This window comes from Periplaneta americana, chromosome 16 (assembly GCF_040183065.1).
Source record: "Periplaneta americana isolate PAMFEO1 chromosome 16, P.americana_PAMFEO1_priV1, whole genome shotgun sequence".
Lineage (NCBI taxonomy): Eukaryota > Metazoa > Arthropoda > Insecta > Blattodea > Blattidae > Periplaneta > Periplaneta americana.
This window is the reverse complement of record NC_091132.1, coordinates 19,925,355-19,941,502: the sequence shown is the minus strand read 5'-3', so window position 1 is coordinate 19,941,502 and position 16,148 is coordinate 19,925,355. Positions and strand designations below refer to the sequence as shown.

The 16,148-nt window shown below is 32.5% G+C and overlaps 1 protein-coding gene across 3 annotated transcripts in view; it reads left to right on the top strand.

The window, feature by feature from the left end:
• The window catches only part of Papss (PAPS synthetase), a 96,387-nt gene that overhangs the window by 66,292 nt on the left and 13,947 nt on the right, over positions 1-16,148 (top strand). For all 3 annotated transcript variants that reach the window (XM_069813048.1, XM_069813046.1, XM_069813047.1), the window contains 2 exons: positions 9,918-10,032; positions 12,442-12,677. In XM_069813048.1, coding sequence (XP_069669149.1) covers positions 9,918-10,032; positions 12,442-12,677 — 351 coding nt within the window. The remainder of the gene's footprint in view (positions 1-9,917; positions 10,033-12,441; positions 12,678-16,148) is intronic.

Sequence of the window (16,148 nt, the reverse complement as noted above, 5' to 3'; positions counted from 1 at the left end):
CTGCTGCCCAGATCGGATTTTCAAACTATTTCTGTCGTATGTTAAGATGTGACCGAGTAAACTAAAAATTCTTTCGCAGAAGGCATTAAATGCTGGAATTTACATTACAAATGATAGGGGTATGCTAATTTCAGTAATTCGCAGCACGTTGGCAATTTCCGAAAAAAAGAAATGCACCCCACTTTTTGTCCAGAAACTGTTATCAGAAGCACATCTTAAAGGGGGAGACGGGTGAAATTTTGGTAATTTTCAGTCAAAAATCGCGTTTTCGTTTTCTTGTGAAAAATGAATCGGCAATCTCTTTACTGTATATTCACATATGAGGACTTCATCGTCTTCATTGAATAATCAATGACTATATGTAGATATCTTATTTATGTGTTGAGAAAGTTTCAATGCTCTATGACGCTCGAAAGCATAAAAATTACGCATTATGTAAATGGCTGTACCCTTGAACTGCAATTCCATGCAAATTTTACAAACGGTTTTCTTACATCTTGTTTTTCAGCACATTTCGTCAGGTTCGAAGTGTAAAGACTCTTACAATTTCGATGCTAGGAACATGAAATTTTTACTGCGTGTTCTATACACTGTGGTTAACAAAATAGCGTGTGGGTTTTATGATTAAATGAATACTTTTTGAAATAAAAATGAATTATTTATAGTGGCAATGTAAAATTTATATTTTTATGTATGCAGTGGTTATAAAAATTATTTCCTCCTTTTTTTAGTAAAGATATAGGAAAACTAATAAGTGATGTTTTTCTAAATATGCATCTAGTCTTGCAAAAAAAAAAAATCAGACAATTTACTGAAAAATGGAGCGTCCCATTTCATTTTGAATTATGTAAATTTTTCAAAATATTTTTGTTAATAACTCAGAAACTAATTGATTGACAGAAATGAAACTTCACCACATCATTATCACACTGTGGTTATGTGCACAAAAAATTAAGGACGTACTATAGCTTGAAAAATGTAGAAAGTAGAAATTTCACCCATCACCTCGCTTAAGATGCAGAGTCCATCGTATAATACATACTGTACATATCCATAATACAGCTGAATATCCAGCTCGTCCAGACGGAACGAAATCTCAATTCCTGCACATTTCAGCAGGGTCAATGTTTCCTAGACCAAAAGTCCTTTTTCTGGACCGTCCAGGAGAAACCTTGATATATGGTAAGCCTATGCTCAGTGCATCTGATATCATGGTTTAAATCCTTCAATTTTATCGTCAAGTTTAGCCCAGTTTATGGTAAGAAAAAAGTTAATTTCAGAGGAAGTAGGGAGGCAGTACGTCACGTGATAGGCCTACGTCTTATAACGTAACTAATTCTACATACATCTTGATTACACAACTTTTAACACTGTATCACTTCGGAATATGTATGGTAAGACTTTCCTGTGTTAAATTTCAACGTACCACGTTTACATGTTTCGACCTATTTATGGGTCATCTTCAGAACTGGTCGTTGTTGGTCTTGGCGCCACTTGTTCTGTTTCCTGTGAGGGTGTGTTCCTGTGGTATAGTGAAATTCTCAACACACAACTCATCTTCAAAGCACACACACTCTTTGACTCTACACTATACCACAGGAACACACCCTCACAGGAAACAGAACAAGTGGCGCCAAGACCAACAACGACGAGTTCTGAAGATGACCCATAAATAGGTCGAAACATGTAAATGCGGTATGTTGAAATGTAACACAGGAAAGTCTTACCATACATATTCCGAAGTAACTAATTCCCTTAAAAAAATACACCCGAAGCAAAAATTGAAATAATGGCCCTTTATTATCAGCTCCGATTAACATTTCGTAACACTAAACAGTATAAAAGTTATCGGATTAGTACTGCATAAAGGAAAGCATCAGATAAATTCTTGAATAAATCTTCTACAGATTAAATTATTACCGTCATACCCACATATATTGCGTGACACTTTATTTGGTGTTTTAGATTATGTTATATAATGCAAGCAATTTAATCCTTATGTCTAGCATCAAAGAATTAGGTAAATTTTCCACGTTCCACTTGTAAATGTGTTGTGTACAAGTAGTATTTGTGCATGAGTATGTTTGACCCAGTTTCGTAGCTACAATTATGTAATAAAACACCACGCGTCATACTACGCAGTGCATGGATTCCATTTTATTGAAGCATCCATCATGCTTTGCGTTTGAAAATCTGCTTCTGCATGTTCATACACTGTAATAAAATCATTGCCTCCATTTCACACGCCAACAATCGACTTAGTAGCGATGAAATGTCCATAATAAGGTGCATCGACACGGTTCAACTTTTCTTTCAACTTTACGCATTCAAGCAATGAATACAAGATTGATATTTAATATAAAGGGACAGATGCATTATAGGGGCCACCTCTCACACATTACACGCAAAAAAAGGTCAGCGGAAGTAATAGTTCGATGAGCATTTTTAGCATTCGATATTCGATAAGCATTAAATGCTACCAGATTAAAAAAATAATTGAAAGAATTTAAACAGTTTGTTACTACTAATGTGATTTTAGTCAGTTTGTATTATATTTTCGGTTAAGGGAAATACATTTTACTATTACTGCCGTTATTTCTATTTTGAAGTAGGCTACAAGTCAACAATGTAAAACTGACTGTTAATTTAGAAGTTGGCAACATTTTTATGTCGATTATAACAACAATACATATCGATAGTAGCATTCATACCATTCAACCAATAAGGAGATTGGCCCCTGTAATGCATGTGTGCCAATATTAATTAACATACTGTATATACGTAGTGAAAATGACGTTCAAAACGGCGCACCATGTAGACACAAAATCTTCATGCATCTTAATTGAACGCGCTTTTTAAACTTGATTGTTTCAACATTCTTCCCAGATTGCATGCTGTACGCGCATGGAAAATTGAACCGTGTAGATGCAGCTATAGAGTTTTGTTTCCCTTGAACTGTTTGCTTTCATACTGCTGTTGCTTGACATGTAATATAATCATAATGCGAATTTTAAAAGTAAATTTTTGTAAATATCGAAGCAATATTAGAAGCGTTTACAGTCTATGGAGAGTTTTATCATGCGAATTTGTAAAAAAAAAAAAAATTAACTAATCACATGTGATTAAACCCTTGAAGTTAGATATTTAGATTTAGGAGATTAAAAATGACTTCTATATTCGATGTAGGAAACGAATATCTTCTTGTTTAGTTTATAATATTTGATTGATGCAAAGTTCGTAGTGTTTTTCCCCCTGTTGTGACAAAATTTTTTATTTGAGTTGAATAGAAGACAGAAATTAATTAGTAATATATTCTCCTACCAATCGCGTGGGTAGTTTTTCAATTTCGTGTCTGAAGTAATCTGCTGGTTTGAAATTAAATAAGTCTTCAAGCCAAATTATGAAGCATTTTCGTTATCGAAGGAGTTTCCTTGAAGATTGTTGGATAGAGAACGGAAAAAGTGGAAATCTGAGGACACAAGATCGGGAAAATATGGAGAGTGTGGAATCACTTCCTAACCAAGCTCCTGGATAGCTGTTTTCGTCATGTTAACGGAGTGCGGGCGTACATTATCTTGTTGCAGTCTTTCCGGTCGTTTTTCTTCAGTTGCGGCCGCATGTCCTCTGAGTCGTTGGCAGTAAATGTCAGCAGTTACAGTTAAATTCCTGAGAATCAGTTCTTAATATACGACGTCTTCTTTATCCCACCAGACTCATAACATCATCTTCTGTGAATGCACATTAACTTTTGTTCGGGGTATTGTGTGTTGAAAACAACATTGTTGTTGACATAAAACTCAGAAGGTTAGAGTGGCTGGGACACGTAGCCAGGATGGAGAACAATCGCACACCCAAAGCTCTACTAGATGCATTACCAGTAGGAAGAAGGAAAGTCGGACGACCTAAATTGAGATGGCTGGATGATGTTCAGGCTGACCTAACAAAAGCTGGAATTAGAAGATGGAGAACACGAGCATTAGACAGGAGTGATTGGTCGGATGTTCTGAGGGAGGCTAAGGCTAAACTATAAGGGCCGTAATGCCAATGATGATGATGATTGAGTGTTGAAACGACAACCATTTTCTTGTAGAGCTTTCTCCGATGATATTCTCCAAGTACACGGCACAAATATTTTTCGAGCCGCCTCCGCTGGCTTTGCCCCTCTATTAAAGTCAAACAAAATAATATATCGGAAGTATTTTTTTTACACTTGACACTCCATCTTCTTTAGCCCACAAATAGCACAGACTTTCTTCAAAATCGCAAAATTCAAGTCGTATTTACAAGCACAACTCTCCAAATAACAAATGACAAACGATAAACAATCTCCTAACAACGCAGTGTTATGATGACGAACAAAAGCGCTACGAACTTATACATCAACCTAATAAATGGTCTAATTTACCAATGTCTTGTAAATGACAGTTGAAGACGGTAAACTACAAACAGTAATATAATTTACAAAATTGTTGAAAAACCCGTGAAGTATGTGAGTGTCATATTAATGACATAGATTTTTTTCTTATATTCAGTAAACCCGTAAGTATCTTTTTTCATATCCGGTTTGCCATTGGGTCAAGGTGAGGTCATTTAAGCCGTACTATCAGACTCGGTTCACCCTTGTACGATTGATATACAATATCGAGTGTGACGATGTAAAACTGTTTCATTTATACGCACGATTTGCATTAACAGCTTGTTAACATAGCCTCTTCATTGATGTAACCTTCTTTTATAGCTCGGCTTACAGGAACATGCATTAACGTCGACCTTCTGGTGATATCAGCTCTCATTTTCACATTGGACTCATAATTATCTAGAACACGAAAAATGAATGGAATCTGCTCCCATATTCAGACATAGAACCGAGCATTGCATGGTTCGACTTAGGACAAGAATGGCTTTTACCTCTACCATAACTTTCAGAACAGCTTTGAAGCCTATTTAGGAGTAGCGGAGTTCTAGCAGTTGGAGTGTGAAATTAAGCTTTCATTTCCTCCTAATGTCAGTGTCATGATACTCTGTGAACTGTATATTCGTGCTCTTCATGTTCCTTCGTGGAATACTCACGAAATGTTTACACTTTATGTACTCAGAATTCTGATGCAGTAAATTAACTCTGTTGAAATCTCAAGATCGTAATAACAAAAGAAGTTGCATAGCCCAAATACAGGATGTGCTGCAGTGATTTATAACAATATCCTGTACAAAATAAGAACCATCCTTGATGTAAGTAAAAACTGGCCGAAATACTCAGAGGGGAAGGCAATTAAGAATTATTTTCTTTTCATATACCGTATTCTTGGATATACGAATTACTGTTTCACAATTTTTAAAAAAGACATGGCGTTGGCGTTCTCTTATTATTTTTTTTTAAATATACAGGGTGATTCACGAGGATTTACCGTCAATTACGGAGCTTATTTCCGAAGACATTCTGAGCAAAAAATGTCATATAAATATTTGTCCTAATCTGAATATTTTCAGAGTTATATTAATTTGAAGTTGTTTGTAAAATACCATTATTCTTTAGTTTTAAGGGGACACTATGGTGAAATAATGGTGAAAAATTAAGAAAATCCACTTAAAAATTTATTGTGACTCTCTATTTAGACCGAGCTCAAAAACCTAATTAATTTATGTTTCCATGGCTATTTTAAGCTTTTGAGCTAATATGAACTAAAAATTGTGAAAATTGTGACGCAAGGAGCCTTTTTAATGACGTCAATATAAAATACATTTAAAAAATATTATTTCAAAACTATTAGCCTTAATGGCACCAAATTTTGTACAGATGATAGTATTGTAGGCATGTATATGTAGTTTAAAATTCATAAATATTGGATGAAAATTGTAAAAGATTTAAAACTCACATAAGTGTCCCCTTAAGGGCAAAAAAATATTACAGATACAAATTTAACTATTCAAGAGTATCATTTCTTCAATTAGGTAGTATTTTGAAGCTAAAAATGTGTTGTGAAATCCATAGTTGCTTCGTACAGATTTTTTTTTTTCTCCATTTTTAACTACAAAATTACAGTTTTCTTACGATTTATCTCAGCAATTGTTACAAATCACGTCACCCTTGTAAATTCTTCAAGACTACATTATGATGCATAATTAAACTGTAAAGAATCAAGTTCCTGAAGTTGTATGATTTGTAACAATTTTTGTGATAAGTGCGTAAGAATGGTGCAAATTTTTAGTTAAAAATTGAAAAACAAAATCTGTACAAAGCAATTAATAACACATTTTTAGCTTCAGAACACTAGCTAAATAAAGAAATGACACTTCTGAATAGTTCTTGTAATATTATTTTACCGTTAAAACTAAAGAGAAAAAGTATTTTACTAACAACTTCAAATTAGTGTAACTCTGAAAATATTGAGATTAGGACAAATGTTTATATGACATTTTTTACTCAGAATGTCTTCGGAAATAAGCTCCATAAGTGACGGTAAATGCTCGTGAATCACCCTGTATAATGTGAAATTGTCCATAAAAATGACTATATTATTGACAAATGTAAGTTTTTTTATGAAAACGCGTAGAAAATGTGGTGGCGAATAATATTGTACATGTCCAATAAATTGGTAACTGCAAAAATATATACGTAAATAACAGAGATTTTTGTTTAATATGTGTAATCAGTTTTTTTAGTTGGATGTAGTGTTTCATATCGGGAACAGAGACGCAGAAATGCGAAAAATAAATTTGAAATAATTAGATTGGAAGACACTAAATAAATATGTTTCACGAGCCTAAAAAGGAGTTTAAAAGAGCGGGGAGAAAACATTAAAATATAAATGTATGAATAAAAAAGGTTCAAAAATGAATTTATGAAAGTTTGGATTCTGACTTCATTATTAGAAATACACTAAAGATACATCTCCATACTAATTAAATCGATGGGGGGATTGAGTGGCGAAGTCTGTGAAAGAATAAAAATACAAAAAAGAACACAATGTGAAATATGCTGCACATAAAATGATAGTCCGTTGCAAAAACGAAGTATTATAATGCCATCGCCAGTTGTATAGGAGGAAAACTCTACCCATTGCAGGAAAGTGCTGGCTTGAAGGTTTTTAATTTCGGCATTGTACATACCTACTGCAAAAATGCATTCAAAATACGCCACTAGTTTGTGTTTAAAAACACAGTAATACAATATAGCAATACTGAGACAGAAACCGCACAGAAATTTCGCACAGAGAAACATAATTTTTCTTCAATTAAAGTTAAATGTTCACACCTCCATTTTACAGTACCTGTATTATTCTGCTGACAGGTCTAACGTGTTTAAACACACATGTAAGCGCTAGACAAAGAAATTATTGAAGTATGGAAATTTTCTATCGTCTGTTAGAACCACATTCTTTTGAGTGACAGCAATTATATGATATCTAAAATTTATGTCGTAATCCAGAATTGTAATAGCTCCGTTTTATGTGCTACACTAAGACATAATTTCTATGTTGTATAGATGTTAAAGTGAGAAAAAAAGTTCATGTTTACTTAACAGGTGACGAAGTTTCATTTGAGGAGGTGGCGTACAAAACGAGTTCAGTCACAAAAAAAAAAAAAAAAAAAAAAAAGAAAAAGAAAAGAAAAAGAAAAAAACGAGAAGAAATTGAGTTAAGGATACTTTTTTCGTTAGGTTGATATTTTCTACAATGTGTTCACATTAAAATTAACGAAAAGAAATGTTATCCCGTTAAGTTTCTATTGTAAAGATTACAAGATTGTTAAAAAAGAATTTAGTCCACTAAATATGGTCAATCAGGAAAGAACAAGTCACGATCAACCATCATGGAGCCGTAATCATAGCAACTGTGATCCCAATCACGCTTTGCGCATTGTGTTCTGGCCATCTTACATCTTGTTTTGAACGTTGTATATTATTTTATCCATTCTGAAACGAATGATATTGAAGACAGTGTTGTGAGTGTTAGTGAAGCCAACGAAAGCTCAAGAAAAGGAATTAAATCCTAGGAAAAAGAAATTGTAAAAACGAAAGAAGTATCAGTAGTCATTCAAAAACGGTTATGTCTACCTTATGTTGATCAAAAAAGATTTAGTCCAATATTTAAATGTGTTTAAAAAACAAATAACACAATTTTGATTTGTGTTTTCAAAGGTATATTAAAGATAACAGTTTTTTGTCTCGTCTGAAAATTCTTATTTACGTGACTGAATTGGTTTTGTTCGCCACTTCCTCAATTAAAGGATTCAGAGCCATTGTGGGCCAAACGCCATTTATTAAAAACGGAGAAAGCAAGGGTTAAAGTTAAATAAATACCATAGTTTAATGAAATTGACATATAATTTAGTTTTAATATGTATACTTTATATTACTTGCTATATGTTTCCATTGAATTATGGTAATAACTTCATTTTAACCCTTGTTTTCTACTGTTTTAGTAAATGGCACTTGGCCCACTATGGTTCTGAATCCTTCAATTAGTCTATGTTTTAATGTGGACGCAGAAGATTATCCTGCATATCTGTACCTATTGTCGGCAAGCTGTAGTAATACTTGAACTTTACAGCCAGTTTCTCATATGCATTTTATGTCAGAGGACTTAAGTGACTTATGTAAATATGAAAAATATGGAAAGCAAAATATAATATAATATATCACTTTCATCAGTCAATTTTATTATTATACTAATACATACGTGACCTTGAAGACTGTGTGTATTTATTTAATCACTGAAAAGTTTTTTTTTTTTTTTTTTTTTTTTTTTTTTTTTTTTTTTTGTGATGTAGTACATTCACCAGAGTAAATTTCATAGTTTGCAGAATGATGTGTAGAGTGGGCATGAATTTTCTCACAATTTGCAGTAATTTGATTAATTTTATTATTAATGAAGTACTGTAGAAGTTTAATTTGTAGATATTTGAAGTAGATATTTACCGCATGTTATAAGTTACATAAATATCTGAAACTGTGGTAAGTACATTGTATTTTAAAACACCTTTTATTATAACAGCTTAAGTAAATATATACGATGATTTTGCAATTAGTGCAAATTTTATATTAAATGCACCCTTGAAAGGACATTCTAAATTTTGTCACTCATTTATTTTCATTTTAAGTTTTGTGATCGATAATTTCATATCTGAAAGTGAAATTATATTTTTTCTTGAAATGTAAATTAAAGTGATCAAAGGAATTTGGTGAGAAGAGGTTCCTACTCACTGGGGTCGTTACAAACAGCTAATTTGCTTGACTGACCCACGTTTTGATTTCCTGCTTCATCGGTCATCACTAGTGATCAATATTAACTGAAAGGTGTAATCTTTGGTAGAAAATATAAATAAAAGTTAAAAGTTGCGATGAAAAACCTATGAAGTTGCAAAATGAGGAGACATTAAGTAGTCAACAAAGTTTATGGTTTAAACCCATTAAAAACATTAATTTATTGACTTTTTTACTCAAAATGACTTCGGAAATATGTTCCATAAGTGCTGGTAACTCCTTGTGAATCACCCTGTATAATATTTTTTTGAATTAAATTCAGTGTTATACAGTGATCCATAAGATTTGTGGACATTTTGTAATTTCTATGAACATCTCTTTCATTTTCGTAAGATAAATCTTAATTTACTTTGTGATTTCCTCTTTTATTACCAGCAATGAAAATAGTCCAATTTGCACCTCGTCGTTTTGATTTCCTTTCGATATTGCCCATAAAATCCTTCACTCACTCATGGATATAAATTTAGAATCATATATTTCTTATCAAATGGCAAGAAAGGTTAACTCATACCACGAAAAATTGCTGAAGTTCAGGGCGTTAAGAGGTAGTACAATTTTGTTACTTGGTATTTTTTTCATATCATATCAATTTCTATTGAAATGAAGTGAACTAGTTTTAGCATGACTATGCTAACATTTTGTGCTTTTAACACAGGCTCTGCAAGTTGCAACCAACGTGACGGAGCAGAAACACCATGTGTCTCGAGATAAGAGAGGTCAGATTCTGGGTAACTTGAGGGGCTTCCGAGGCTGTACAGTCTGGTTTACAGGTCTGTAAAATACATTCTTAAGGAAATAATTGTGAATGATTCAGCAGAATTACCGACTTAAGTGTGACTAAGTATGAATTTATGTATGTGGTTTACAGGTCTGTAAAATACATTCTTAAGGAAATAATTGTGAATGATTCAGCAAAGTTACCGACTTAAGTGTGACTAAGTATGAATTTATGTATGTAAAAGTGTACTTTGAAAAGCAGATAAACTGGAAAGCTAGCTAGCCTTGAGACGCATTATCTATAGATTTCATAGTACTCTAATTATATGTATGTAGTGAAACGTAGAGATAATTTCTAAGAAGGCAATGAGGAACCTTGAAGTTTATCATATATTTTTCTTTTTTTGAAGCATGTCAAAGCGTATTCCTCTTCAAATAATTCACTTCTAGTTCAAGTACGCAAGTTTATGAAGACTTAAAGGAGGGAGGAGATGTGTGAAATTTTATAATTTCCAATTTTTAAAAAATTGCCTTCCCCCTCCGCCCAAATGAATCTGCGATCTCTTATTTATGTGTTGAGCAAGCTTCAATGCTCTGAAGTACTTGAAAGCATAAGAATTACATATTGAAATGGCTACGTTCTTGAATTTTAATTCCATGCAAACATTACAGTTTTTTCTGACACTTTTTTAAACACATTTCGTCATGTTCAAAGTGTAAAGGCTCTTACCATTTTTATGCTAGGAATATTAAATTTTTACTGCATGTTTTATATACCTACTATGATTAACAAAACAAAATATTATTTATTATTGTATAAACTAAATACTTTCGAAATTGAAAACAAAAACATATTTAGTAGACACAAAAGTTTAAAATTTGAAGTTGCATATGGATGATGTTAAACAGCAATCTCCATACTATATCAGAATTTTCAATTTTAACATTTTAATATCTTGATAACGAACAAATATCTGACATAAGAGGGTATTGAAATATCTCCTTGTAAAGTTTGTATCCATGCCTGGACATAAGATCTGTTTGCTGAAAATTTGAAAATACTTTTTTTATAGGGATAAAGTGAAATCTCATTTCATTCATTTTTTTTACATACGAGGCTGCATCATCGATATATATATATATTTATTTATTTATTTATTTATTTATATTTTCTTTCTATATATACATGTAAATTTAAAATTCTGGATACTTAGTTGTTTTCTAACCATATCAGAGATGATGTAAAAAAGCCGTGCATAAAATTTAATTTTTTTTGTAAGAGGAGATAGATTTTGAAAATATGCATTCTTATTTTTAAATTTGAATCCATTCTTCTGATCATGTTGAAACATATTCAAAAAATACATAAAGGAAGGGAATTAAGTGTACAAAATATGAACATAATTTACAATTTTCAAATTGAACCTTTTTTGCTACTTTACTGAGTTTAAAAATAGCTTCTTGTGATTCGTCTTCAGATCGGGCAATCACTACAATATTATGAAACAATTTCTAAACTAGTCTAGAGGTACTTAGGTTAAGTATTGCAGCTTTATCCTTAGGGCAATAATTTCTAATTTGTTCTTTTTTGCAAACAGCATGAACGTATTTACGTTTTCTTAAGATTCTTTACCCTGTTCTGAATGTAAAGATTCTTACAGCTTGAAATATTTAATACATAAATCTTGGATTTTCATATGGTATCATACTTTGTGCGAGATCGTGCGTATTTGCTTGGTTTCCACACAAAACCAATCTGCGGAAAGTCTAAAATTCCACATTCAGTATTCCCAGCCTAACACACATAACAATTTCTTCTTACTGCTTAAGTGACATATTGATTTTACTGCTTTAGGCTTTTAACATATTATTTTTAGAAACGTTCGGTATAGCAATAATTATAAATTGGAAACTTACCACTGCAATTTCACCTAAATTTCACTGTTAATTATTGTTTTTAAATATTTTCAAAAATTAAGTAAACTCTACAACTCCACTAAAGTTACTGCATTCGTGATGCAAGTAACATTAAAGAAGCCGTGAAAAAAATCAACAAGATTCCAGACTCATCATAGACTGGGGGAAAACAAAGACAGACATATATCACGGCCTGCTGGAGTATAGTAAACACAGAAAACATTTTAAATCAACAATGTTGAAGATAGATATTTTTGTTTTGCATATTTGCCGTCATTAAACAGAAACCAAGATGGAGATTTCATTGCAACTAATTAGAAATTCCTCTTTCAGGTATGTAATAAACGATCTTCGCACAAAATAATGTACGATACACGTGCGGTAGGTTTTCTTTCAATTCTCGGAAATTAAAAAAGCTCAACTACGTTTCGCTTTTTCAAACTCTTCCTCGAACATGAAAACTTCAACATACCGCTCTTGTAACGCATATTACTATTCTTTAATGTGATCGAATATTTTATATACTAATTGATTTCTTATTGTAGGTTTGTCGGGTGCTGGAAAAACATCCATTGCATTTGAATTGGAGGCTTTCTTGGTATCCCGTGGTATTCCTGCATATGGTCTTGATGGAGACAATATCAGAACGGGGCTCAACAAGAATCTGGGATTCTCAAAGGAAGACAGAGAAGAAAACATCAGAAGAGTGGCTGAAGTTGCCAAACTCTTTGCAGACAGTGGTGTGGTCTCATTATGCAGTTTTGTTTCCCCATTCGCAGAGGTAATCAAGTTCTTTGTTTATTCACGATATTGATGCATTCTTTATTATACTGTAGCTTTGTATATGATTAATTATTGCACATTTACAATGTTAAACTTTCCTACAAATAGTATATTATACCGATATACATTAAACTGCGACAATGTGAAATGTAGAAGTTCAGTTTTCTGAATTGTAATACCCATATTATTATTGCATTGCAGGTTAGATTTTCAAACCTAATGTACAGATTCTTCTTACTTTGTTCTTTTGCCAAGATCGTTAACATTGCAGTTTATGTCATCCATACACAGAGTGTCCCAAAATTCGCACACAGGAGCTATATCGTGTGGGATGAAAGTGGAGACAAAAATGTTACTAACAAAATTTCGTCCAAAGAATTTCTAATTGCACAATTGGACAACACAGCACATCATAGACTGTCTTAATAGTTTACTGTAATGTAATGTTTACTATGTTTATCATTATAACTAACAAATAAAATGAGAAGAAGTGGATAAACCATCATATTGTTTTATCCATCTTTTATCCATTGTAACTTTATTGTTCATATTATAGTTGTAATCCCCTGGTAGAGGAGCAGAGAAGGCCTGACGGCCTTATCTCTACCAGGTTAAATAAATAAATACTAATTAATTAATTAACTAGTGGACTTACTCGTGTTAATTATGTAAGATTTGTGCGGCTTACAGCTGTTTCAGTGCTTCACGCACCATCTTCAGAGCATACTAGATCATGGCATCATCTCGAACTTCTCTGCCTGTTATGTGGATGTATTTGATTGTTGAAAGGTGTTGAAGAGTGGAGTCAAATAGTGTGTGTATACTGAAATTGATCGGGGTGTGTTTTAATGTGTTTGTATATTTCGTATTGTTCTAGTGTGTTAAGTTTTTGGTTCTTGGGTTGTGTGTGTAGGATTTCCATGTCCCAAGAACCAAAAACTCAAGACACTAAAACAATACGGAATATACAAACACACTAAAACACACCCTGATCAAATTCTCAACAATTAATCAATTAATTATATTCATGTCTTTAAAGTAGTGTACGCAAGATTCAAAATGGAAAATAAATACTAATACTAATAGTACAATCTACTGACTACTTTATGTAATGAGAAAGTAAAAGATGTCAAGAGATTTCCAAATTTTTTTAGAGATATAAATGATATATTTATATGTAGGACGTGTGTATGCGTGTGTTTGGAAAGAGGGTGGAGACTATTTGGACACACAAATTGCTTCAAAATTACTTTATTATAAAATCAGAATTAATAGATCTTAATATATAACAACAAATATAAATTTAAACAGGTTTATTTTATGATAGATTCCTAAGGTTCAGTAGTTTTTTGTTTGTTAATTTAATGATTCAGGTCTGCAATTACTTATCCAACCAAGTCCAATAGGATACCGGAAGTAGGACAAGGTCACACGAAGGATGGTTTAGACAGATGCACTCTATCTTGGCATACTGCCAGATTTTTTCATGTATGTTAGTTGATAAAATTTCATGAAGAACTCTTGTGCAACATTTCAGTAATTTGACTTGAACCTGGAGGTTAATTAACAATTTTAAAATTAATTCTTGTGTCATTCCTAGTACGGTATTTAACTACAAAATACAGGAACTAATTAAGAAGGTTATAAAAGTTCTCATTTATGGCTTTCAATGAGGAGGTGTGGTTTATGAGTTCACAGCAGCGCTTTTATTGGCTTCTCTGAGCAAGAGCTACAATTTCGTATAGAATTACTGCTATCCTCAATGAGTAAGTCACTGTTAGATCAATAAAATCTTTGCATGGTTTTGTTTCGAAGGAAAGTAAGGTGGGGAATCCCATATCACAAATTTATGGCATATTAAAGAACCCTGACCCCGAATGAGAGAGCTTTAAACAAAATGTACTGGTTGTTTCTTGCCAACACCAAAATTTAACTATTATTGCCATCCCGTTTATCGTCCTAGCAGAAGAATAATAAAAATACTTCTACAGTACTAAAAATAGAGGAATTCATACCATTGGTCTAATAGAGACCAGAAAGGTCAGAGGTAACTAATCTGGAGTTATTTGGAGTGTATTTTAATATATTGGTACCAGTGACGAAGCTCTTAAGAGTCTTTTGAGGCTGTCTACCCAGAAAATTTCCAAGCATCGTGCAACACAGGTTTGTTAGGATTTAGTAGTAGTAGCTTTATTTTGTCTGGCAGAGTTAAGGCCATAAGGCCTTCTCTTCCTCTCAACCAGGTTTCAATAATATGCATGAAATACAAAATTATGTGATAGAATACAAAACAACACAAAAGAAGATGCCTTAGACATTACATAAAATATAGTAGAAAATTACAAATAGTCAAGATCAGTTACCTAATATAAGGAGAATATAAAATAAAGTAGAAAATTACATATAATCAGAATCAGTTACATAAGGGAATATATACAATTTATGAGACATAAATTGTTCGAGATAAATTCGACGATTAATTCACCTGAGATATAATAATATACAGTTAATATACTAATAGGAGAATACATGTGGGTTACAAGACATAAAAAGTTGAATAGCAAAAACGTACTATATAGCATACAGATACAAACGATTAAGGGGACACTCAACTATATTTTGGAACTTTTTTCCTATTTGACCAATCTTTTTCAAATTTGGAGAAAAAGTTTAATATACACATGGAAAGTAACATGCAAAATCTCAGCTCATTAGATCCAATACTTTTCAAAATAAAAAATATTTCAATTTTTAATCAATCATTAATTGAAATATCACTTTTAATTATCATTTTTTTATTTTTTGGCTTTGTGCATTTGACTGTGACTTCTCAATGACTAGGGGAAGAATTCTGCTTATTGATTTAGTTCTGTCACGTAAATTAGTGTAGAAATTTAATTTTTCATTTCTATGACACTTTTTCTTCAATTTTTAAGTTGAGTGTCCCCTTAAGTAAAATATCAAGATAATAAAAGGGGGGGAAGGAAAAGAGAGGAAAAACAAATAATAACTTGGTCATTTCAGATTATTTAGAAACTTCCGCAAGAGTCTAGTTCTGTTCAATAAAAACATTTCTAAGTAGAGTGTACTTAAAAGGTTTTAGACTCCAAGGAATTTCAGGAACAGGCTGTGCGTATTGTGAAGAGAGCAGAGTAGAGAGATGTTTGATGATATGGTATTGATAGAACAAGGTTATGCTGTGAACGTGTATCATGGTTGTGGTGGGATGCTAAAAGTGTGAAGTGAGGAACTAGGTAAATAGGTATGGAATTATTTAGAATCTGATACAGCAAACAGAGTTCAATGCATGCTTTGAAAACTGGTGCATGCTTGACGTATGCAATGTAAACATCACTTGTTTACCTTATTTCACAATGTGAAACAGATACATATTACTGAAGCTTTCCTGGCGACTTGATAACTCAAAATTTTCTCGGGCTTCCAGCCAGGTCATGAGTTGGCGATTTTT